The sequence below is a fragment of the Clytia hemisphaerica genome, unplaced genomic scaffold (genome assembly GCF_902728285.1).
Source record: "Clytia hemisphaerica strain Z4C2 unplaced genomic scaffold, Clytia hemisphaerica genome assembly, whole genome shotgun sequence".
In the NCBI taxonomy this organism is placed as follows: domain Eukaryota; kingdom Metazoa; phylum Cnidaria; class Hydrozoa; order Leptothecata; family Clytiidae; genus Clytia; species Clytia hemisphaerica.
In genome coordinates, this window is record NW_027103614.1 from 403089 (window position 1) to 429722 (window position 26634).

Consider the following 26634-nt stretch of genomic DNA (forward strand, 5'->3'; position numbering starts at 1 on the left):
AAATTTAATGGTGATTGCGAGTTTTCGGTAAATTTTTGGCACGCGATCATCCCTGTACCATGGAACTCTCCTTTTCCATCAGGTGTATCGTTCTCGAAATCGCTGTTGTCAATTATAAAATAAGGACGCTTGCCACTCTCAACATTTAACTTTGGTGGCATGTAACAGCCTTAGTTCTCATCCATCACTTTACATAAATGATTTGCAAGTTGATTTTGTAAGCTCGCACACCTTTTTGTAATTTATTAAACTGTTAACTTTGGCAAGAGTGTCAATAAGCTCTTTGCTTCAGGTTTTCTGGTAAACATACATCCCCAGGCCAACCATATTAGGGGTCTCTTTGGTATTGTAAAAACCTAAATCGTTGGTAATTCTCGTTGTATCGTCTGATTTTCTTGTACGAACTTGGTCGTTTATTTTGACAGCACCGATCAACATTTGAATAGTCGAATTTGTTGTGGTTTTAATCTCCTCGATCTTTCGCTTGGACGCAATATTCCCTCTTGGGCCAGCGATTGCCCACTTCACAAAAGATTTCAAAGGTGAGGATATATTGAAATTATTCAAACTTCCACTAAATTTCCATTTCGGATGATTTAACAATTCTGATCGAACAATTTTTGGAAGCTTTGAACAAGACGTTCATATCGTCACTAGTTGCACAGAAAATAGTCTCGGCAGCATTATCTTTTGTTGACAACATTGAAACTTTTTCCGACTGATTCTTTTGTTCTGGTTTCGTGAACTCGATGTCGGTAATGTTCTTATTTAGCAACGTTTTAAGATTAACTTTTTTGTGATCTTTTACTGTTGACTGAGCATCAAGGAAGTCATTGTATGCATCGTTTATGTCACTCATGTTTAATACTGTGGATGTACGAATCTCCGAATCAACGAGATGGATCATTTCGATATCGGCTATTCTTTTTGCCAGATTTCTACCTTGTTCGATGTTGCTTTCTTTCCTTTGATCCTTTTCCATCTGTTTCTGACTATCTACCCAGCAGTATCGATGGTAACGAACATCATTAGCTACCCCATCATCGGCAGCCGAAATTGAATTAAGTCGGATGTTTTGTCAGTTAGATTACGTGAAACCTCAAACATTCGATTTCCCATTTCCAAAAATTCAACTGTGTGTAGCGATTCTGGGCGATACTTCTGACATATTACATATATAAATCCTTATATTAAATATCGTTCCGGATGAAAATCTCAATCGCTTGCAAACACTTTGATCAACAGCATCTGAAGGTCGTTTCTCAGGTCGTCCAACAACAGCTTTCGGTGCAGAAACTTTGCCTTGCAAGCTTTCATCGTAACGTTTTCGTACTTGTGTGATAGTTTTAATATGTGTACACGATTTATAGCATCTTCCATGATATTTAGCTGATTTCTTTTGTAAATGTTCAGCGGAATAGTCGGATAATCGTTGGTATAGCCCCACAATACTAAAACGTCTTTACAATCATTTCTCTCTTTTAACGCTTCTTTCAAAGCTTTTCCGTTTGTCTGTTTCTTGGCAGATTATACATTTTTCAAAGTCCGTTTCTTCGTTCATTTGTATATTCAACTTTTTATTGTTTAATTAAAAAAAAGAGAGAATTGAGATTCTGAAAATATTACTGGAGATAAGAAATTCGAAATAATAAACAAGATTCAAAAAGTAAATTTTGAATTTTGTCCTTGTCCTATTTACCTAGTGACCTAATGTTTTAGTCAAAACTTCAAAATTCTGGTCTGTAAATTATAAAAATCATGATTACTCGGGAACTAATTGCCCGACCGACTTGAAATTACCCCAGTATTTAGACATTAGTAAGAGGGAGCTATAACTAGAAATTCGAAGAAAAGAAATTAATCTGAAACATTTTACTGACCAGAAACCTCAAAATAGACTTTGGTCTGTAAAATACACGCTTTTAAAGAAGCAATTTTTTTTATGGATGAGAAAGTTACCTGTTACTGATGCCTATGTCCAGTCAAAATTTCAGTGAAAAATACCAATATTTCGAGTAGATATTGCGAAATAAGTGATTTTTAGGGCGTTTCCATTCTGGTCTGTAAAATACCCAAAACGACATTTAAAAAATTGCCACCCTATTTTTTTGGGTTCTACTAAGGTCAAATATCTCAAATCCGTTGAGAAAGTGCTTTTATCAGAAAAATCGAACGGGACTTATTTCACATGTATTCTGACCCCTACTAACATGGGTGTTCATTCATTCTTTTTTTAATTCATTCTTTTCAAATTAGAAATGGCGAGAATTTTTATACCCAGTAACCACTGCTGTTCATGCGGACAAAAATTATAGTCTAACAATTGGAATTTTAAAATGCAGAGAAAATTCTGGCGAAAAATCGACTCTTATGGTGCAATTTATTTATATCTATTTCAAAGCAAAAAATGGTCAAATTTTCTAAAATTTTGCAACAAAAACTATGTTCTCATTTTTTACACATATACAGTGCATTTTGGGAAGCCTGAAAAACGTACCTTTAAAGGGTCACACCTCTACGATAGATCGCTTAATTTCAGTGCCCCCCCTTGGTTTATTTTCCGAAAAAAAAACATTCGAGCTAGTAGCTTCTCTACCCTTTTAAATTTGTTACGAGATTTTTCGAATTTTTGACAAAAAAACATTCGATTCTATTTCTAATGACGTCATTCCCTTTCAAATGTTGGATGTGAGCTGAGTAAACGAATCCAACATGATCCAACACGAAAAAAAGAAGTAAATGTTGGACAAAATGTTTGATTACGATCAAACTCCCATGCAACACTTTTTTCCTTCTTCCAACATAATTTTTTCTTCCTTTCCGATTTTTACATTCGAGTAAATGATTCCAACATTCCGTCCAACAGAGAGAAAATGGCATGTTGGATGGAATGTTGGAATCGTTTACCTCGGCCTTAAAGAAAAATGTACTACCAACACAACAAAAAATTATCAAATACCAAGGTTCGGGAAATATATGAATACATATGTGGAAAATGCTATATTTACCTAACTGATCACTAACTAGAGATCGTGCTAAAACTGTCCCTAGGTTTGGATTCGGGATATCATAGACTAGTAAACTAGTCGTTGAAAACAGACCCATATACAAAAAAATCAAGCTCCAAAAAAAAAAAGAATCGAAGAGGTGAGGTTGCGTGTCTTTTCTGAATTTCAACGACTAGAAGCTACTTCCCTCAAAAAACGTTGTTTAATTTTACAACTTTTTTTAGGTTTTTGAGAATCCATCCAACTTTTTTGACTAAATGATATTTCATAGTACATTAAACATGGGAACATATAAATAAATGAGTATTTCCAAAAACACAATAAACAGAAAGAACAATAAATGGAATTACGCACGGGTCAGACATACAGAAATCTGTATGTCTCTCCTTACGATTTTAGGTGAAGAAAAAAAGGCGTTGGAAGTAGCTTCTAGTCGGTTATTTTCCTTTTCTCTCATGCGCGCTGAATATTTAATTAGTATTTACATTATTTGATTGACAGTTTTATTATAAGGTTATAAGTAATAACCGACTAGTTTACTAGTCTAGGGATATCACTAACACATTACATTATCCGGATGCAGATTAATGGTAAACATGATCTGGATGTTTGTTTTGATTGAAATTTCTATGCTATTCCCGAATTTTCAAAATAAAGATCAGTTTGTGTTTCTGCTGAAAACATCATTCACGAATTAAATCCTGATTTATAGAAAGCTGGTAAAATAATTAAATGTATTCGATCATTCTGTGAGCATTGGTTCGATAGTAATTAGTAGCTCTCATTCGTTCTGACATGTACTTGCGATTGCGTTAGCTTTGAGAATCCCGGCACTTTTGTCACAACAGTGGAGCTGCACTAGAGAGCCAACTTAATGACCTCAAATCCGTCTCACCGATCCACTGAACTCTTGCGATGCAAGTCCATTGCGAACGAATGAGGCCGCCCTGGCGGGACGCCTCACCTTTAGCGTTGTGTTACACAGAGTGTGATTTTTTTCGTGCCTTGCGTGCCTTCGTGCCCTTCGTGCCTTTCGAAAAAAAATTCGTACCTTTGAAAAAAAAGTTCGTACCTTTTGAAAAAAAGTTCGTGCCTTTAGAAAAAAAGTTCGTGCCTTTAGAAAAAAAGTTCGTGCCTTTTGGAAAAAAGTTCGTGACTTTTGAAAAAAAGTTCGTGCCTTTGAAAAAAAAGTTCGTGCCTTTGAAAAAAAAGTTCGTGCCTTTTGAAAAAAAGTTCGTGACTTTTGAAAAAAAGTTCGTGCCTTTCGAAAAAAAGTTCGTGCCTTTCGAAAAAAAGTTCGTGCCTTTCGAAAAAAAAATTCGGCTCTTCACAAAACACTGATTTCAGCGCCCCTCTTTCCCCTTTTTACCTCACAAACAAACGGCAGTTTTTAGCCCTATAAAATGGAGATATGTCGAAAAAATGTTTGCGCTTCGCTTTTTTTCCCTAAGGGGCACCAAATTGTCAATTTTACTATTTTGACCGGGTAGCTCAGTCGGTAGAGCATTCGCCTTACTTACAATCTAAGGGTTGTGGGTTCGATCCCCGGTCACCGCCAACTCAGCGGATGAGTAGCTTAGATTGGGTAATCTGATCTAGGCGGTAAGTTACTGGGAGCTGAGAGTAGGTGTGGCGCTCCACCTCAGCATTCGATCTCCCAGGTCTAGCGCAAATAGAAAAGGGGATAGACTCCCTCACTCCCGGCTCTGCCGACAGCCACCAGATGAATATACTTACTTACTACTATGTGATAAATTGCGTGGGTTGCGTGCCTTCGTGGGTCGGTAAAAAAATTCGTGGGTCCATAAAAAAAATTCGTGGGTCCACAAAAAAAATTCGTTGGTCCATGAAAAAAATTCGTGGGTTCTGAACAAAAATTCGTGGGTCCATGAAAAAAATTTCTGGGTTCAAAAAAAATTCAACGAAATGAGAAACGCCGTAACAATGTGACATAATTTGTGGTTATAAATAAAGATACATAAAATCCAACGGGGTTATCCAAAACGGTCATAATTTGTGATATTTCCTTTCCCTAACTAAATTATGTACCAAATTACTAAACTTGTGAATTTGTGTTTTCGGATAGGTTTCTATTTCCGATGTAATCTATTTTTCACCATGTGATTTCTAATTTTTCCTAGTTCTTTATGAATTAGATTACCAAAATTGTGAATTTGTATTTTCGGATAGGTTTCTTTTTTCATTTAGAAAGAATTATAGCGGTTGGTGTTATTTTGTTTCCCTACCTTGGTCACAACTTTTACCTATTTCAAAAATTTTAAGTTTATGATTTAGGTTTTGCCATAGAGGATTTTATTGATCACCGAATATGCAAAACAGATTTGGGAAATTATTTCCAGAATGGTAAAAACAGATACCCAATGCTCCAAAGAATCCCAAGTTAACATTCCCTTAATCCTAAAAGAAATGGGTTGAAATTCCCAATCTGTTTTTCAATTTTCACTAGTTTGGGATTTAAAGATTTTTTCCTGTGCAAATCATCCAACACGAAAAATTACACAATTCAATGAGAAAGCTTCTTTGATCTCGCCGAAAATGTTGGATGAAATGTTTGATGGCGATCAAACTTCATCCAACACCGTCCAACACGGTTTTTTTGTTCTTTTTTTTTAATTTTCATTTTTTTCCAAAAATTTGAACTGACGCAAACCGGTCCAACATTTCATCCAACATCAGAAAAAAGGCATGTTGGATCGGGGAAAAAGATGTCGGATTTTTATTTAGTCAGGGGAAAATTTCGTCACCAAAATTTCAAATTCGTTACTTTTCCCCGGGGAAATTTACAATTTAGTCACTTTCACCCAACTAAATTATCCAAATGAAATGCTTTCCTTCACTAGCTCGAAAAAAGATCTTGTAATTCGAAGTTTAAAGCACTAATTTCGGTTAATAAAGGTGTAAAATATTTAGATTTTAATTTTGGTTGAGGTTTATAAAATCGGGTCAAAGTTTTTTGATAAAATATCCTCCTTCCCCCGACAAGGTAATAAAAAAAACAACATCAATAACAGATTTGCAATCCCTTATTTTCAAATATAAACATTGCTTCATACTGTTTCTACACCTTCCAAACAGTCTATAAAAAACGCTTTAAGTGGACCCCGGGCTAATTGCAGCTAGATGCTGAATGGACCTACCTGATGATGAAAGTTACATAGCAATGCGAGGAGAAAAAAATCAGTCAGAATATATAGTGTTTAGCGAAAATGCATAACGCAATAAATTAAACTTTTTCTTGCCTGGGAAAGGTTAGAGATTCTACTCTAGCCCTACGGGCTTTAAACTCGATACTCCAGACTGCCCGAAAGTTTTAGCCTCGTTTTGGTGAAAAACCTGTCCACAGGCCCCAAAAATAAAAATTTTCAGCTGTTTTTCCATCTCTTAACACTCCTCTTCTCTCTGAGGTAGGTTTATAAATAGAATATTTTCAAGAACGCCCTTTGCATCCCTTAGATTCTCTAACAAGGTAACAAATTCTGCAATAGATTAAACGTACAATGCCAAAATGGTTAATTCTATCTTTAAACTAGTTGGAACTTTCAAAATTGATAACAATAATTATTTAAAATAACACAAAATCTGGACAGAAAATATCCTTTTACTTTATACTATACATAAATCAATGTAGGATATGCGCCGGCCTTTGACTATTCAACTAAAACGGCAATCAAATGCAAAAATGTAGTTCCAAGTACGGAGACTTCATACTCAAACGAGTTTTATTCAAATAAACTCTCCTTAGGAAAACCTTTTAGTCTCCTTGAAAATTAAAAGAAAGCTGCTGCTTGCCGAAGATAAGTTTTTCATAGTTCAATAATAAACCTTGGTAAATATTTCTCGCACAAACTTAGTTTACTTTTAGGCAAATGTAAATTGTAATTTATATACCCTTCAATTCGCTAAAAATAAGTCACTCGCCAAATAAAAAATGTTTAAAATTGATAACTCTGATATCACCTATCACCTAGGTATCTTGCTGGACCCGTATAATGTAATATAGATAAGTCCAAAAAAGTACTTTAAAAAAATACTGAATATAAACTATTAAAATTCATCAAAAAATCATTCACTTTCTCCAACTTATTGGTACTGTTCCCTATTGTTAATGAGTAGGTTCTTGGATAGAAAATGAACATTTTGATATCAAAAAACATTTCAGAATCCACCTCAAGCAACCTTTTTCGAAATTTTAATTTAAAAAATGTTTCGCCGATAAGGCCTTTACAAATTTTCATTAGGACCATAGAATAAACCTTCCCAAAGGAAGATGAGTGGTCAACCTTTGTCTAGGAGGGTGAATCGAATATTTACATATTGATCTGGGGAACAGAGGATTTCTGAAAAGTTAATAAAAAGTGGGGATGAAAGTGCAAAAATTAAATATAATACTAATATTACAAATAAATCATATTTTCAAATTTCACTGTTCGACTGTTCGCCGCAATTATCATTATTTAATTGTTAGGTTAAATAAAGATACGATAATGCAGTGAATTATTTGCTGGTGATAATTCTTTAAGTGGGGGGGGTGTAGGGGAAGGTAGACAGGTAGAAGATCAAAACAGGGGAGGGATTTTTCAAAGCACTTTTATGTCCGTATACCGGCCAAAATGAGTTTTAGAAACTCAATCCAAATATTTTCTAGCAAAATTTAACCTTTGGATGTTTTCAAGCTAAAATAACTAATTTGTATACGTATTCAACATTATTTGGGAGCTTTGCCATCTTAATCCCCACCAGAGCTTTTCCCTGGACTCACTCAAAGTGCCTAGAAAAATCCCTGGAGGGGTGCCTGAGAAACCTGCATGACTAAGTTTAGTGGACGAAACCCAAATCTGCAAAATCTACAAAATTTAACTCCCAATGACATAGAACCTGAATTTCCTTGTAGCCGTTAAAGTGTGCTGTGAAAGTAGTTAAATATAAATGTAATATTAAAATAATAAATCTTAAAATAGGTAGAATAATTATTGAAATGAAAATATTTTAAAAACAAAATATGCTATACTTTCTTTTTAATTGTTATATAAGTACAGGAACCATAATTTATAAAATGTAGCTCACATTATTCCGTTATTCTAAACCATTGCATGTAGCAGAATTTAATTTCAAATAAGGTTCATCCCTTATGGGGCTCGCTTGCTTACATAAAATTGAGCTTTTCGTGTTTAGCTGCGCCTTTTAAGGCATACTTAAATATTGTATCTGAATTTAATCGTTTTGATTTAAAATCAGACTCCTGAATTGATAGAACTCTTCTCGAATAAACAGCCTCTAGTCTCCAGACCTTGTGAGTGTCAGTAAGAGTTTAACTCCCGAAACGAAGAAAGATATAACGGTATAGCGTATATAGTTCTAAATGATAGAAAACATATCAATTTAAGATAATTGAACGGAAAAAAAATGTTTCAGTTAAAAATGTTTGTTTCAATATGGACTTACTTTTTAAAACCATTGGTCTTATTTGCATTGGGTTGGTAACTGGAATGAATAAAAACCAAGCATATAAAATTGAAGAAGATATGGAAAAACCTTGAGGAAGACAGTTTTTAAACCTCCGAAGGAGGCTTTGATAAAGATATTTGAGGTACTTATTGAGCAGCTCCAGATTCAATTGTTTTTTTTATAAGTTAAAAAACACTGTCAGGTTGTAATGGATGAATGGTAAGATATGAAATAAAACATTTTAATGTATAATTCTACAAAGTGTTTAAATATGCAATCAAGTTCATTTTAACTGTGAGTTTAGCTTCCTGTGTTAGAAAATGTTTTAAAAACGTTTCAAAAACTTCCATGAACGATTTAGTTTTTTCTTCCATACCCACAATGCCTTTCATTATAACATTGATCATGGTTTGAGGGTAAGGCATCTTGGACGTACGAAGATATATCAAATCCATCATGTTAACATGTTTGTAATCACATGCCTGAACATTCCCATTTTCAAAAGCTTTCGCAAAGTTTATGCTGAATAAAGCTTTATTAATGCAACCTATAGTATCCATGAATGGCAATGTATGAACTTCGTCGTTATTACAATGACATTGGCGTATTGATGTGATGAGTTTATAAAGTCCTGTTTTGTTACCCTCATAAACTACACCATTACTCCCATGGTACTTAGATAACTGTGAGAAAAACTCAAACACATCCAAGAGATTTGAGTTAGACTTCTTGTTTACATAGTCACAATAGATTATTATTTGAGGTGGTATACTGTCCAACAAAAATTGGATTTTCAGTTTATTCTTCTTTCCTTCCGTTGATTGAAGGGTAGTGTATCGAAACCATTTTCCTTGAAAAAATACAATTGGTAGGGTGCCAGTCTTAGTTGGTGCCTTGGTCTCCAAAAACGGATTAAATTTCTTCAATTCTGGATAAGACTTGTGGGTGACCAAGATTTTCAGCAACGAGTGATCATCATAATCATTCACCTCAATGAAATAAAATTTTCTCAAAGCAAGGAACTTTAATGCAGAGAAAGAAAACTTCACTTTCCCTTCATGTGAGTCAGTAAATTTAGATGGCACAACCTCAAGAACATCACCTATGTTGGAACCATATTCATCAGCCACCCACTTGTATTTATCAGACAAATTCTTGTTAATTTCCAGTCCATTTTGGAAGATGATTTCTGATTCTGAAAGTGCTGATGTGCAACATAATGTATCAAATTGATTTGCATCGCCAAAAAGATGACCTGATTTCAGCTTTTTGAAAAGCTTCTTTGTGGAAATGATATCTTTCATTTTGTACTGAAAAAAAAAGTCAATCTATGTGAAAGTATCAATCAGACAATATCAAGTAATAATCAAATTTGCCTGAAAGGGGTTACATCTTTTTTTGAAGAATATTTACAGGGTTGTATAATGCTAGTTGGGGGGGGTTTACACCCTCCAAGAAAGCCCAGAAAAGGTGGGACTAAAGATTTTCTGCACACCACACTGAAGCTCTAAAGATGTAAAGGGATGTGTGATAACAAACCAACCTGGCGGATATGCAATCTTGAAATTGTAAGGACCGCATTCGTCTAAAAGGACTCGGAATGACAACAAAGCTGCATGATTGTGTTTATGAGAAGGGCGCTGTATCAGTTTTTGACTTTCCGGTGCACTACAAGATTCGCATTGTAGAATTTTCTGGGAGAGGACTATTCTCCTTAGATGTTTAATTTTCAAGCGCCTTCAGAGATTTACCATGTGCGTAAGACAAAAAACTTTTGAATTTTTTATTTGCATTGGTGATTGGACCGATAAGGGGGTAGGGGGGTCCAACTACATACCGTAAGTTGGTCTAATATCTGCTAATATCCATATCCCTCGTCTAATTCCGACACCCTTCTTTAGAGAAAGGAATAATATGAAAGCTTGAATCACTGATTGAAAAAAATTATTCCTCTCTGACCACTAAGTAAAGAAAAACAGTTTCAACTTTTCTATAAAATTCAGCTGATTAAAAGGGTGTCAAAATTAGGGAGCGTCTCCAAATGTTGTTTCAATTTTTTCGTTTCAAATTGTTTCATGAAACGATTTAAAACGAAGTTCAAACGAAATGCATAATTAGTTCTAATTTAGAGATAATTATCTAATATCATCTCTGAGTTTTTTCTATTTCGTTTCATTTCGTTTAGAGAAACTTCTCACTTAAAAATTTGTGAAACGGATAGGATAGGGAGTTCATGTTTAATTTCACATATGCACGCTTTTTTAGGATAATATCTTAATGACTGAACTTTATTTTCAACAGAATGTTTTGGTTGAGGATCAATCCAAATTGAAGTCTGCTTTCGTATTTTATGATGTAGACTTTTTCAGAAATATGTTTTTCTTACTGTTCGGGGCTATCAGCTAACATGGATATAATTAGTGCAACAATTTTAACAGGTCTTAAAGGTGTTATCGACTCAATTTGTAATTAATTACCAACTCAGTTGTAATCAATTACGGTATTCCCATATGAATTATATTGAAGTAATTTGCAAAGTGTTTCGGGTTGTTATGTTGGAAAGTACCTTCGCAGCCTTATACCATAATTTTTATTTTTTATCAGAACCAGGTTTAAAAGAATTCTTAAATCGAGGGCAAAAGATATTAGAAAACTTGTCAAGCTTGAAAGCAAGAAACTTCAGAAACTGAATCCCTTTAAACATCGAAAAAAATATTACGCATTTTGAGGAAGTAAGAACTATCTATTGTTGTAGTAACAAAATGAGACTATTACTAAAAATTCTAAAAAGTTTTGGATGACGAAATCCAGAGAAAAAATTTATTTCGTTTCACCATTCGTTTCAAAATATTATCTTTTTTCAGTTCAATTATCTTCTTTTCTTAAGTAATTAAAGTTAATCAGATATCATTATCTGAATATATTCGAAACAAAGTCGAAACGAAGTCGAAACGAAAGCTAAACGAAACATAAACGAAGCTTTCGTTTCATTTTCGTTTAAAAATGAAACAATATTTGGAGACGCTCCCTTGGAGGAGGGGTGTCGATATTAGAACAAGTTACGGTACTGATAAAAAAACAAGTATTGGGACAAAGTTCAGCCAATTACTTTTTGATTTCGTCCACAATAAACTCCACTGAAAGCATACAATTTCACTTATTTTCACCTTTGACACAAATTTGCAACTTTAAAAGTACAGTTTTGAACTAGCTTTGATAAAAAACTCTTTCTTCATTGGCCAATGTGCTGCCTTTTCCTTCGAAATGTTGCGACTTCATCACATCTTTTTCATTTTTGTTTTGATTAAAAATATCAAACTCATAATATATATATAGTCTAGAAGTATAAAACCTTCAACTACTCAAAATGGAAACAATAAATACAAAAACCCACAAAACAAAAAGACAATACAAATACAACAAAAATCTAGAATGAACATTCACAGAAAATCAATCAGGTTGGAGTAGAAAAGGAAAATATGATGACATAGAAATCCGTCAATGTAAAACTAGTGATCTAAAATGACTTTAAGGAAGAAAGTAACTCAATACGAGTTAAGATGGAAAGAAGTAACTCAATATGAGTCAAAAAATATTTCAAGAAAACACATTATCTGTTCCTCAGTTTTCGACCTACACAGGATTTCGGCCATTTGTGAAAATATCCTCCTATATGATGGAAATAGGGTTGTGTAGGTAGGCCAAGCAGTGTTAATTAGACACCACCACAGATAAAAGATAGTAAAAAGATGTGTTTATTGAAAGTATAAAACGCGCGCAATAATATAAAATAAACTAAAACGTAACACGGAACCAGCCGAAGAAACTAAAATTACAATGAGAAAAGAAGTATACTTTCTACTAGACAAAGTTGCCACACCTTTGACACGTTTCTGCCACAACGTTGAAGAAAGCATACTAGAAGAGAAGGAACTGGGATTGGATTGCCACTATCCAACCCTGTGGCTCTCACACACATTTTACAGTTCAAAGAATAAGATGGAAAGAGTGGGGAAAGAAAAAGAATTTAAAAAATCGGACTATAACCCGGTTCGAAGCCCCGTACACCGTGACCGCTCACCGCAAGAGCTGGCGAACGAGTGAATCTTGAGAGAGTTGAAATCTTGAAAATTCTGAAAAATGACGAACTATAACCCGTCGAAGACTGCAATCTAACTTTGCGTTTTCAGCACCTTGACATCGCATTCTTTGTATAAAAACTTTGGCTTTAACTTTCAAGTCCTCGAAAAGTAACGTAGAACGAGCAATCCTGAGAAGTTCACCAACAAAAGAAGAATAAAAAATCGATTCTGGCAAGTTGCTATCTTTATGTGGCATTCGGACTATGGAAAAAGGAAATGCATCCCGTTTATCAAACAACTTATAAATAAATATCCCGTCTTTGATGGTAATATCCAGGTTTAAAAAAGAAGCATGATTACCAGAGTGCTCAATTTTGAGTTCAAGCTCATCTGGATAGATATCTCTATACACAGACTGAAACAAGTTACCGTCATTGATCGCACACAAATCATCAATGAATCTTTTAGTCGAATGAAAATGGCGAGCCTTAACCTTATTTTCCTCAATGATCCTGCTCATATACCTTTGTTCGTATTGGTAGAGGAAAAGATTAGCCCAAAATGGCGCCGGATCGATTCCCATGGGAATCCCGATCACTTGACACATAACAATATGACCTGCATTGAAAAAACAATTTTTTATCAGATGTTTCATAGCAGTTTTCAAAGAATTCTGTGTAAAAGACACAGAAGATTTGGGTTTTGTTTTTGACCAATACGCTTTATCATTTTTAGAAATAGCGATAAACTTGCAGTTACCTGCATCAAATACAAAATCAATGACCTCTGATAGTTCTTTAATCAGTTTGTCATGAGGAATCTTTGTGTACAATGTACTAAAGTCAAAGGTGGAAATAGATTTGGCGTTTTTCTTATTTTATTATATATAATAAACAAACTCAATGTTGGTGCAAATAGACAAAAATTCAACGATGTTGGGCATGGGCGGGAAGGCGAAATCAATGCGATGGCGGACACGATTGGAGAAAATAGAGTTTCAGAAGATGTAAAAATTGGTTTTGAAAAAATTTTGGCTGATAAGAGCTTATAGGGGGAGTCTGAAGGTTATTGGTCCAATGCCGATAAAAAATTCGAAATTTCTTTGTCGAAGACCCTAGAAGATTATGAACAGCTGTTATCAGGCTACCAGAACCTTATAGAAATCACAACTTGTTAGAATATACCAGATGGCTGGAGGTGTATATTTGTTGCATCAAATGGAACATCAAAATTGAATATTCTACTACTACACTAGATTGAGCATTGGAGTTAGCAATAGACTAAAGAATCCTTTCCGAAAACCCTGTTTCAACAGGACAGGAGACTCCTGCATTCAAACACTTTCTCCTGCAAAAGTATTTTGTTCCAAAATAAGCAAAATCTCCACAACTTTGAGGATTTTCTTTACTATCAGAAATTTCCCGGATATCTTCCTGCCCAATTTCAAACATGCCAAAAAAGCTATTGATTATGGAAGATTCAGCAGACTAAGACTCGGAAGTACATACAACGGTCAACATACTAACATACCTAAAAGTAAAATCAAAAGCTTCTGAGAACACCAGAATCAAAGCCAAAGACTATTTAAAACGTACAGCAATAAACCAACACAGCAGTACAGCACGTGGTCAAAAGTTTGCTGCTAAATTTTCACCGCGTGCAGAGAAAGCGCGCACCCGGGAATGGTAAAAAATTAAAAATAACTAAACCAAGCGTGCACATCAAACTATATTCCGCATTCCGTTATGCCTACGTCACAAATTATGCGAGAAATGAATTATCGCAATGCATCACGGTTACTTTCGGTCAAAAACATAAACAAAATGGCGAATGCAGACGAGCTTACAGCAAAGAATTATACTATACTGAAAGAAGAAGATGTCCCTGGTGCAAAATTAACCAAAAAGCCAGAAAATTGTATTGTGGAGGAGCTGAAGAGGTGGCTTGAGTGCCATGGACTGAAAAAATCTGGAAGGAAACAGGAACTGGTGAAGAGAGTGGAAGATGCCCTTAAGATGAATCTTCCTGTCACCCCTAAAGTTGATGGTGGACGTTGGTACAAAATTAAGCTAGATAAGAGTAAAGAAGGGCAACAAGCAACGTCATCAAGCTCTGCTGATAACACAACTACAGAACGACCCACTGATGGCTGGAGAGACTTTCCATCCAGAAATTTACCAGCAAATTTCAATTATGGTCATGTATACTTTTATTTAGTTGAATCAATTTCAACTGCTGCTGGAGTACCAGATGATAGCGATGACCCAGATGATGACAACCTTTACGATAATTGTGACACTGTCACAGCAAAACCCCTGAGAAAAGGAAGAAATTTGTTGAACAGTGAAGGTTACATAGAAAACATCCACGATAATTATAATCAAGCAAAGGAAGAATACTACATTCGAGCCCATGTCCATCATTCAATGAAAGGTAGTGAATATCCATTAAATGTTGCCCTCACCATCAGTAACGTTAGTGGCAGTATAAAAAGTGGAACTTGTGATTGTAAAGCTAGTGCCCTTAGTAGATGTGCCCATGTTTCGGCATTACTGTTATATCTGAGTGACAAAGCAAGCAGTAATGAACTGCTCATACAACCCTCAACATCAAAAGAGTGCCCATGGGATAAGGGGAAAAAACGAGAGAAGGATCCTGGTAAGCTCCATGAAGCAGTATATCCATCAAGTAAACGCAGACCTCCATCTGAACTCTACTATTTCGATCCGAGACCAGAGAATCAACGTACTGTGCCTGAGGAGGCACGTAGAAATTTTATCATTGAATTACAAACTGACGAACAACCCAGTATGTGGGAATCTGTGTTATATATCAAATATGGTGATTGGAAGCTCGATGACCCAGACAAGGCTATTTATCAACACCTAGTATCTCAATTCTGTGCTGAATTCTCGAAGAAAAATGATGCTATCTTGGACTCAAAAATCTGTTGTGAGGTACCTGGAACTCAAGACCAAGCCAAATCTAAAGAATGGCACAATGAACGCCGTTTTAGAATAACTGCGTCAAAATGTCAAAGTGCTATGAATCTTGGAGAAAATCTCTCGAAATATGATAACCTTCGCCCACATTTTAACTATCTGCACAAGAATTTTTGGTTTCCAACCAGCTTTTGCAACAAATACATGATATATGGTATTGATAATGAAATTAATGCTTTGAGAGAATACTCTCAGAGAATGAATGTTCTAGTTGGTATCAGTGGTTTGTGGATTAACAAGAAATATCTACATCTAGCAGCAAGCCCTGATGGGCTTATTTTTAGTGATGGAAATTTAGCCAATATTGTGGAGGTGAAATGTTTGAACATTTTACGATTGTACAGTGTGATGAATGTGGTAAAAGGTGAATGTGAGAAAGGTCAAGTAAATCGTCAGTGTTTTAATGTGATTGATGAGAAATTGGTATTGAAAAAAACTCATTCATATTATTTCCAAATCCAACTACAACTATTGGTGACTGAAGCCAATTTCTGTGATTTTGTACTATATGCCAAGCAGGGACCTTCAAGCGTTGAGAGGATTTTCCCTGATGCAGACTTGCAACAACGTATCGTTGACAGCACAAAGTTATTTTGGGAGAAAGTCTTTATACCTGAGTATTTCTTAATGAGAGTCCCGAGAGACTTATTACCATTTGTATTTGATAGTGATATGATATTATAATATTTGACCATTTATTGACTACTGTGAAATAGGGTTTACTTTTCTAAATTAGGGATAACTATCATCACTACAGTCAGCTTTTTTTTCATTTTCTTGACTCTCTGATCTGTGTTTTTTTGTGAAAATAGAGCTCAAAAGAAGTGTCACTCTTGAAATGCCATTTCTAGAACAACAAAATCATGGAAGTAAAAATTTACCTGGAGATCCCTTAATAATGTGCAATTTTTTGGGTAAAAGACTTTGTTGTGCATTTTTTGCAGCTAGGTCATTTTGTAAACTAATGAGATTTGTCATTTACACTGATTTACATGATATCTTTTGATTATTCTATACAAAAAACAACCAGAATCAAAATCTGAAATTATTTTTTGTCTATGTTTCCTTGGTTGTTCCTCTCTTATGTTTGAAAATTTTTTGTTGCCTAACTTCAGAATTGTTTTTTTTTTAAGTTGACTTTTGAGTAAAGGAAAAGGGAAAAGAAAATAATTTTAGTGAAAGCTTTGTTTTTTTAAAACACCACTTTGATAGTTGGTTCGAGACCAACCTCTTTTCTTCAAAAAAGGGAAGCTACTGGAGCATCTGACCGGTGTTTGATCAAACAAAAGCTGAAACACTTCTCTGAAAAATCTCCCGACCTAAGTATTTTGTGCATCAAAACAAGTTACTCTTTTGTGCTTAATTGTAGGGGGCGGTCATTTTGCAATTTTTTTGGAAAAAATACACCCCCAATATAATTTTATAATGACCCGCCCCCATTTTATTAAATTTTCTTGAAAAAGTGCCAAACCTTCATTTTCCTAGGAATTTGTGGGAAAATCACCCCAAAATCACTTAAAAATGACTGACCCCCTCCCATTTTATGGATTTTCTTCCAGAGTACTAACCTATAGTGTCCTCAGGGGTCTCAGACCCCCCATAGTGGGCACCCCCCCTGGATTTTGGGGGGGGGTTGAGGATTTTCAGATTTTTAAAAATAGGTGGGGGTTGGGTTGATGAGAAATTTCAGGTGGGGGTAACCTTATGTAGGTGGGGGTAACATTTTTCAGGTGGGGGTTGTCAAGTTTTCTGTATTTAACTTCGTTTGATTTTGTACTTTTTTGTCTTTTTCAACTTTCCACATACTATACTAGATAAAAATATAAACAAATGACTGTCATAAGTTCTAAAGGTTATATCCATTACATATGTTTCCTAAAGGAAAAAAGGATAAACTGAATTTTCAGGTGGGGTTCGGAGATTTTACAAATTTAGGTGGGGGTTGCTGAAAAAGGTGGGGGTTGGGCTGATATGAGATTTCAGGTTGGGGTAACCCTGTGTAGGTGGGGGTGACCTTTTTCAGGTGGGGGTTGGAGGGGTGTTGCCCACTATGGGCCCCCAGGAAAAAGGGGGGACCGACACTATGTAACCCCCTGCTTATTCCACATATCCCTACAATCAAGCACAAAACAGTAGATCTAGAACCATAATCAGATGCTTTAAATGTGGAATGCAGTCTCATATCACAGGATTTTCAATAAAATTCTCCCAAAAAAATTCTAGTATAAAAAAGTCAAAATCAAGTTTTCAAATTTTTAACCAGGGGTGCACTTTTTGACAGAAACAAAACAGATTTATTTTTGTATTTGTATTTTGTATGGATTTAGAACACCATGTATGTATGGAGTGTATTTTTATGTGAGTATTTTCAGACACTAGCTCAGATACTCTAGTAGCTTCTTCGTTAAAAAGGGGAACCAACTTTCAATTTTGTGTTCTAAAATCCCACAATCTAAACCTAAATGACTAGTTTGGTTTTGGTTAATCTTAAATCCTTTCAAAATTTCTAAAAATTAGGATTGATCAGTGTTCTAAACACAGGTTAGATGCTCCAGTAGCGTCTCTTTGTTAAAAGAGGCTGGACTTGAACCAACTATCAATTTTGTGTTCAAAATTACTGATCTGAAAAAAGTGAGAACCTTTTTAAAAGTAAATTTCCTCTTCAAAAGATTATTTAGAACTGATAGAGTATAAACATTGAAGCTGTTTCAAAGAATATCCTGGCCACAATGAAAATTTTTTCAATTTTTTATCAATATTTCATATTCTGATAGTAGATAGCACAATACAGTAAAAATAGGTTAGTAAAATAATCATTTACATAGGAAATGCTGAAAATTGACCAGCATTGACCCCACAAAAACTAACTGTGAAGCAATAGGTGTAAGAGATAATTGAATTATTCCATCCAAGAGTCGAAATCTCTTTAATCGTTCGTTAAATCTTTCCACATGGATTCGAGCTTTTGCAATCCTTTTGCATAACAATACTTCCTCCTTTGTAAATCTTTCACGTTTCCCCAAGAAGGGAGGGATGAAAATTGATGCTTGTTTGGGTAGCAGCAAATGTTGCACAGTGAAGCCTTTATCTACTAAAAAAGAATCCTGGAAATTGACTTGCTGCAGTATACCACATTTTTGAAAAATGTCCACATCATTAATGCTCCCCTCAAACAAGTCAGATACAAAACATGCTGCCCCATTAGGATTGACTGCAATCAAACATTTAAATGTGCAGTGACTTTTGTAGTTTGAATACATATTTCCTTGTCTCTTGTAATCACGAGGTGCTTCACATTTCAACTCAGTACAGTCTATGCTTGCCCTTACATTCTTGAATGGGCGAAAAACTTTCGGCAGTGTCTTTTTGAATACTTGTCTCTCAGGAAACAGAATATCATTGCCCAAACTTTTGAAATGATGAAACAAAAACATAATCCATGTGTTGAAAATTGTACTGATTGTGGTTTCGCTAACACTGTAAAAGTGTGCCATTGTGTAAAGGTTAAACCCTCGTCGCAGTCGTAAAAGAGTTATGAATAGTTGGTTAGGAATTGGGATCGAGAATTTTCTTGTTGAAGAGTTTCGAGAATATGAACTGTTCCAGTATGTGAGATTGAATTTGGCATCACCAAGAAAGTTATAAAGGCTCCAAAAATGCTTTCGAGAAAGTCCAATAAAATACTTTGTCTTTTCTTCTGATTTCAGTATGACATTCATGCTCATTGGGTTACACTCACTGTGATCGTTTGATGATTCAATTCTACTCTTTAACACAGCAATCTCATTTTTTAACGTGACAATTTCAATTCTTCCTGAAATGGCTAGTTTGTCAGCCTCAGTTTGGGTGGATTTGGCTAGTTTGTCAGCCTCAGTTTGGGTGGATTTGTCGACAGTATCAGGAGGGTTGACAACATCAGTAGAATAGGTATCAACACTAATAAGAGTTTGTTTTTGATTTTCTTCATTTTGATTAGATGATGTACTTGGACCAGCTTCAGTGCTATCAAGAGGTTCATTGGCAGTATTGCATTCGAATGTTACTTCGATATTTGATTCTTTCTTCCTTTTCACTGCCACTGGCTTCGAAGGGAGAGGTTCTCGTTGTTTTGGTGCCTTCCTCTTACCACTTAACTTCTTTTCCACTTCAGCTTCTGATAGTGTTGCTTTTATTGGATCTGGATTTTCCTCGGTTGGACCATTTCCACCAATGAAATGTTTAGAGCAAATGTATGTGCTTTTAGTGATGTTTGAAATGGTGAAACCCTTCCTTCCACAAGCATGAATCCATCTCTTAGCTTTCTCTGTTTTTTCCCTTTCTTTACCCTTTTGCCACTCTGTTTGTGAATCTTTCAATTTACCAACTTTTGGAAATGATATAAAAAATGTCCCTGGTGGTAATCTATCAGGATATCTTGAATCATGTTTGCAAATTCCCCAGCAACAGTGTTTATTTGCTCCTTTTCCAACTGTCGTACTGCTAATTTCGACCGCCATATTTGTTTTCTTGACCGAATTTCAATCCCAAGATCCTTTGCGAAAAAAAAATTATGATTACATCATATCTATTTTTAGCTTCGCCGTAGAATACTATATACGGTATCTTTTAAACAGAAAGGCAAGCAAGGAGGATATACTCGAAGACCAAATGTAAAAAATGAGAAGTAATTTGTAGCACAATAAATTTTAAAATTGACTTCCCTGATCTGAAGACCAACCAAACAATGAACAATAACAGGCCAGTGCCTTCTTTCTTTGTTGTCGATTTGATTGAAATGAAAGTCGAAACCAAACCAATGACCAAAAAAGAACGATGCCAATCAAGGATCGAAGCCAAGAAAAACAGGACAAATTATAGTAAATTGTAATGATGATAACAGAAAGTAATGACTCAAAAGAAATTCAAAAAAACAGCCAAGCAGTTTCTCAGAATTGCGATTCAGCCAAATTCGGAGAGAAAAAAAAAGAATAACCATTTTGATGATAAACTGAAACCATGACAACGAATCTGTAGAACCAATCAGTGTCAAGATATCTCTATCGCCGTGACGTCAAAAAGGACAGGGAGCATAATGGCATCACTTTCGTTTTGCAATAAATTCAAATATAACAATTTACTATAACGGAGGTAATTTGTTTTATCATTTCCCGGGATATTCTTCACGTTTGTTATCTCCTAAATATTGACGTCACGGGTCGCGGAGGGTTGACTCGTTCTTGGTATCATTCTGACGTATACGTCAGATTTGATATGACGGAGGTAATTTGAGTTACCATTTCGCTGAATATCCTTTGTATTTTATCCCCTAAATATTTTGGTGTCGCGTGACTCGGAGATACGAAACGTTTTTCCCCTCTCCCTGCCTTATAGAGAGTTGAAAGGATAGATAGTTAAAGGTACGCACACACAATAGCAAAACTGCTTCGCTCATGTACATTCGCTTCGCAAAAAGAGTCCATGTAATCCAAATGTGGATTTTCCGTGTAGACTTTGAAAAATTTGAATATATTATAAATCAAAATCATATATCAAAATTGTAGGGACGAGATGGAGTTTAACTCTTTATTTGAATTGTTGGTCGTTAATTAGTAATAAAATAATTTTTAAATTACTTTTTCTAAAGAACGCCTCATTATTATTACTTCAAATGATCAATCATTGAATTATCTTATAAAACTCCATCTCACCTGCATATTTGAACAAAAAACTCACGATTTTCTCTCGCAAAGGATAACTCATTAAAACAGAATTCCATTAGCATCTACAATCCAAATACCATTAGCAGTCAGATTGTTTCTTTATCATTCAATGCTATAATTTTAATGTTGTTTTTTTTAGCTGAAAAATAAAACCAAAGTATTTATTGAAAGAGATAACGACCAATCAAACAATTTATGATCGAGTTGATTAAAAGGAAACAAGTTTTGTGCTCATTTTTGCATATTTGCATCTTACACCCACAACTTTTATGAAAATACATATCTTAACTAGAAAGATTAATACAAAAGGGATTGTGTGAAACGAACAATCTGATGCATAAGCTGTCTTGAATTTATAAGGGCCACGCATTATTACAAAGGATTGGGCATGACAGTACAGTTACGTGTGATTGGGTTCAAAAATAGGACGCTGTATTAGCACGAAATCAAAATTTTTATCTTGGGCACGTAACAAGATTCTTGTCATGAGAGTGACTATTTTGGATGATTGATTTTCAACTTCCTTAAGAGAATTAACCTGCCCATAAGAATTATGGCCTTCTTTTATCAGGTTACTCCTAGGTGCCAAATAAACGGGCCCCCCTGCTTGTTAATTATTTTCCAACACACCCCCCCCCGAACGTTGTTAGGACCCCCCCCCCCCCCCCCGTTTATTAATATTATTATTCCCAGCTCGCAAAAGGAAAGTTTCTTGTTTTACTCTAAAAGGCCTAAATTTAGTCTATTTTGACCCTTTTTAGGGTTTTTTTTCCAACTCCCCGGTAATTAAGTCCCCCCATTTATTTGATTTGAAAAATTTTTCCAACCCCCCCCCCCCCCCCCCCGTTTATTTGGCACCTAAGAGTACTTAGTTAGAAATCCAAACCAAAACTGAAACTGTATTTTCACTAATAAATTAATAATTATATGTCACTTCCCAAGCGACTTAAAGTACCTGAAAATCAGACCGGTCTTGGTCCGGTATTACGAGCGGTCTTGTAGCGGTCAATTTTTGTTTTAGATCGGCCTCCAGACCTTCTAGAAATGTGATCTATAACGATCCTGGCCGCTTCTAGACGCTCGTGGCCGCTCGTTGGACCGGCCCAGGCCGTTCATTAGACCGGTACAGACCGCTAGTTAGTGATTTTTAGTAACGATTACATCAAAAAATTGCTGTAAAAGGATGTCAAACGGGCGATCGGGGCCGGTCTGGGACTGGACGCTTTGCAGCGGCAGCTAAATTAACTAAACTTGTAGCGGTCTTTTGATAAATTTTTACCGGTCATTTACTGGCCCTTAAAAGACTGTCTAAAGACCGGTCCAATTTTCAGGTACTTTAAATTGCTTGGGGAGTCATATTAGATATTATAATAATCCTAAGGATGATAAAATAATTACAATGATACCCTACTTTATCTTGACCTTCCCTATTATTCAGTACCTTAGAGTAAGCATTTTTAGAGGAATTTTGTTGGAATGTCAGGAAATCCCCTTTTTATGTTTCATAGAGATCTGTAGAGATGAAAAAACCTTAAACACGAAGCTAACTATCTATAGAAACTTTGTCGAAATTGCACAGTCAATTTTCTTTGACGAAAAGTGTTAGTTTATCTTCTTTTTTTTAATTCCTGCAACTGTGAAACTGAAAACAAATGTATTTTTTTTGGACAGGCCGCAAATCAGGAACAAGATGAATTAAATTAATAAGCCTTTAAAATTAGAAAATAGCTAAATTGAAAGAAATGAAATTATGACTCCGACAATTTGAAGTAAAATAAAAAGAAGGATAATCCGAAAAATTTCACCATCATAATCTTCATTAGAAAAATGACGACAAAATGTTGATGTTAAAAATTCTATATTGAAGTTAAAAGAGATCGGAAAATTGAATGGTGTTGAGCATAAGAAACTACTGCGTGTACTCCTCTTCTTCAGATTTGACTTTCCAATCCTTTCCTTCCTTCAAATAGTTGCGGGCTGTTTGAATGGTACCTGCGATGTACCTATGAAGTTTAGGAAGGGTTAGTTTTGACTGCTGTTTGTCTTTCTTTCTTCCACAACCTTCGTGGGTGAAAGCCAAACAGAACCCTAAAATAAGAACAAATGTGAAGAATACACAAAACTATGTTAAGGGAGAAAGTATTAAAGGAAGTTAACTTGGTTAAAAATTGGTGCAAATATAAAATCAACGTATATAGCGAGACTAATTTTTGCCGTTGACACCAAATTTTGTCGAAATTCTTTCATTTTATTAAGGAATTTTCGAGAATTAATGGTAAAAATTGCATTTCGTAGAATTAATTCCCTTAAGGTAAATTTACAGCTTCTTTTCATGCATTTACATACCTAGTATTGCATTCACAACATTTTTTGATATTGGAGAATGACCATTCGCACCTGTTACATTCAAAATTACCAGTTCCTGCTGGGAAAACATTCTAAGAACAACGAAATTTTGATTTAATTTCCAAAAGTTTCAAGAAAGTTTCAATATAAATTTAATTTTGTGAAAAAACTTGAAATAAACTGATTTGCCCTTTCAATTTTTTCTGTAAAATGCAAATCTGTGATTACTAGTAATAATTAATGCACAAAGCCAAGCTGAATACCTTTTCATCAAGTACGCCACACATGTATCAGTTTCAGGTAGTAAATGAGCATTGCATATGGTCTCTCGGTGTAAATAAACACCAAATCCCTTCATGAGTTCTACCTGTAAAATTTGATATATTCCTTTTAAACCATTTGCATTAGAAGTTTTTTTGAATAGAAGTTTGTAATTTTGAAAAATAGATTTTATTCCAATATCTCTCAAACTCTTCAAATTCTTCTAAAGAACTAGCAGCAAAAGAATTTACCTTATTTTCTCCAGAAATTGTGAAATAAGCTGGTTTGGTTACACGATTACTTTTAATTCCTGATAAAAACCAAAAGAATAGTGATGCATGATCTGATCATAACTCAACTATTCACAGTTCCATTTAATAAAATTTGAATAGTTTACAGCAGATTTATCAAGCCTACCAAGAATTTCCTTCTGCCAAAATTTCTTTCTTTAAGGTATACAACAGGTGAAGGAAAATTCATTGCAAAGACAATTTCATATTTTCAGTAAGAGCTATAATAAAACTGAGATTAAAAAATGAATAATTCTTACCTCAAGGAAAGCGTTGAAGTTCCTTGTCACATTGGCTAAAGCTAAAAGCAACACATGTAAAATGTTTTAGGAAGAGAGCAGGTTAGGGTACTCCAAGCACGGTGATTACTTAGATGTATCATTGTTAATTTATGGTCTGCAATGTGTTCTTTTTGCTTGATTCCAAGACACATGTAAGGTTAAAATGATATAAAATCACTATGCTAAATCAATATTGATTAATATTTTATTGATCAATATTGATGAATATTCATCTCACCAGTTATAAGCTCTGATTTTAAACGCTTAATCTCCTTATCCTTCTCTTGACATTCACATCCCAATAAAGATCTGTTTGCAGCAATAGCAAGCTTGCGCTGGTTTTGAGAACCTACCATAGTGAATTAAAAAATGTTACTTGACAAATTGAAAAAATGTTTGGGAGGACCTTTTTCACTCATTGAGAATTAAAATTTTCCTGTGGTATTAATTTTTGAAATTTTTTCATTTAGAATTTTGGCCGAAATTCGGATTTTAAACTTTGGCGCACCCACGTTTAATTTTTTTCTCAAAAATCTTTACAAATCGGGAAGGTTACTGAAAATTAATTCTGGGAGAAGTTTAATTAAATGAATTTTCATTATTGAAAAGCTCATAAAAAATCATAGATACCTGCCGGTAAACTGGTAAAGTTTGATCTTTGACATTTGGTGAGTTTAATAGGTCTAAAAGTAAGATCCAATCTTAAATTACGTTGGTTTATTAGAGAATGTTGGTTTATTGGAGTACCTTGTTGAGAATGTTGGGGTACCAGCGCACATTCATATTTTTTTGGATTTTGTTGATCTGAGTTTTTAAACTCAAGCATGATTACGCGCACTCTTGGAACTAAAATCTCATTTTCTTTCGAAAAAGCAGTGCATATACTTCTTCTTTTTAATTGTTTGTTTATAATTTTTTCCATCCATTATTGAGCGAAAAATTTTTTCAAAATATTTGATGTCGTAAATTTTCGAATTTAAGAAGGCGTGGCACTTTTAAAAAATACTTACTAAAAATGAGTTTTCAAATTCACGTAGATAAAAATGGCAAAACGGAGTTCTTCCGACCAAAAAGTGCATATAAGTCCTGTAAGTTGCGATATACTTAATATACTTAATTGTTTTGAAATATAAGTATTAATTATTTGTTCTTTTAAGGCGCATCAACACAGGTTTTTGTGCGAAAGTGCATATATGAGTCGCGTAAACCTCAAATTCGATTGAATTGAACCGTCTAGTATAATACTAAATACTAATTGAATAACAATAGAAACTGGCGACATTTTGCGAGTAGTCTCGCACGGGTGACACTAGCAACAAAACAAAAAGATAATTGGGCAATTACTCCACGACTCGGGAAGTTTTTTGAGTAAATCGTCGACAAAAGTTGAGTTTGGTAATTTTTCAAGATTACTTTTGGAATTGTAAGAGTTGTTTTCTTTTGTTATCGTGCTTGTCAAATTTACCTATATATTACAAAAGCGTGTTTTGCAATAAAAAGTTGATCATTTAAGTGACGTAAGCACGAATCGTATGAAATAGGCTAATTGAAAATCATTTTCGTGCTGAACAGGTTCAAAAGACCCTCGATTTCCAAAATTTCTTATAAAAAGTAAAACGGTTCGTAGGATGTTGTGAATAATTCTTATAATTAAAAATTAAAGAGAACCGTTTCTTACGTGGACAGTGCATTGTTGACGTCAAAGCTCGATTACCGAAATCCATTGTGTCAAGGAAGTCTTGGATCGGTGAAAGAAGGAATCGGAAAGAACAGATATTGTATTCGTGCATTGTTTGCATCTCCTGAATTTGAAAGATAAGTGCAGGGCTCACAAATGTAAAAAACTACTTTGCAAAATTTAAGGAAAACGCGCTTTACCTACACCAGTATGAAACTGACGTATGTTAAAGCCATACAGTTTTATAAAGCAGCTTGGCTTGTGCGAACGGATTCTGAAGTGACTTTTGTTGTATAAAACAACTACTGAGTAGTAAATAAAAAGAGGTTTTAAAGGAATGAAAACATGATGTAACAGAAAACTTTTTGTCTCCCTTAAAGGTACTAATTTTCGCGTAGAGGTCCGAAAATGCGTGAAATTTAATACCGAAATTATGCGCAATGTTAAGGTGCGCAAAAATCAGTACTGAATTTTCGCAGAATCTCTCCGGAAAATCATAAAATTATCCAAAATCATAATAA

General features: G+C 34.8%; 3 protein-coding genes across 3 annotated transcripts; all 3 read right to left on the bottom strand.

The window, feature by feature from the left end:
• Positions 1 to 8448: 8448 nt before the first annotated feature.
• LOC136802229 (uncharacterized) lies at positions 8449 to 14121 on the bottom strand. The gene is made up of 2 exons (XM_067058948.1): positions 14087 to 14121; positions 8449 to 9784 (listed from the first exon to the last, which is right to left on the bottom strand). Exon 2 carries the CDS (start codon positions 9776 to 9778, stop codon positions 8729 to 8731), a length of 1050 nt encoding a protein of 349 aa, XP_066915049.1. The 5' UTR covers positions 9779 to 9784; positions 14087 to 14121; the 3' UTR covers positions 8449 to 8728.
• Positions 14122 to 18362: 4241 nt separating this feature from the next.
• LOC136802202 (uncharacterized) lies at positions 18363 to 20054 on the bottom strand. Its single transcript, XM_067058914.1, has one exon. It carries the CDS (start codon positions 20052 to 20054, stop codon positions 18372 to 18374), a length of 1683 nt encoding a protein of 560 aa, XP_066915015.1. The 3' UTR covers positions 18363 to 18371.
• A 3108-nt stretch (positions 20055 to 23162) lies between these two features.
• On the bottom strand, positions 23163 to 24791 carry LOC136802203 (uncharacterized). The gene is made up of 5 exons (XM_067058916.1): positions 24674 to 24791; positions 24116 to 24174; positions 23867 to 23970; positions 23604 to 23695; positions 23163 to 23345 (listed from the first exon to the last, which is right to left on the bottom strand). The coding sequence occupies exons 1-5, from the start codon at positions 24789 to 24791 to the stop codon at positions 23167 to 23169; spliced, it is 552 nt and encodes a 183-aa protein (XP_066915017.1). The 3' UTR covers positions 23163 to 23166.
• Between the last annotated feature and the right edge of the window lie 1843 nt (positions 24792 to 26634).

Coding starts and splice junctions, on each gene's coding strand:
- LOC136802203 (XM_067058916.1), bottom strand. CDS start 24,791: ATGGTAGGTTCTCAAAACCAGCGCAAGCTTGCTATTGCTGCAAACAGA. Junction 24,175..24,673: donor AAAATCAGAGCTTATAACTG/GTGAGATGAATA, acceptor GGTTTTTATCAG/GAATTAAAAGTAATCGTGTA. Junction 23,346..23,603: donor TGTTGTGAATGCAATACTAG/GTATGTAAATGC, acceptor TTCTTATTTTAG/GGTTCTGTTTGGCTTTCACC.
- LOC136802229 (XM_067058948.1), bottom strand. CDS start 9,778: ATGAAAGATATCATTTCCACAAAGAAGCTTTTCAAAAAGCTGAAATCA.
- LOC136802202 (XM_067058914.1), bottom strand. CDS start 20,054: ATGGCGGTCGAAATTAGCAGTACGACAGTTGGAAAAGGAGCAAATAAA.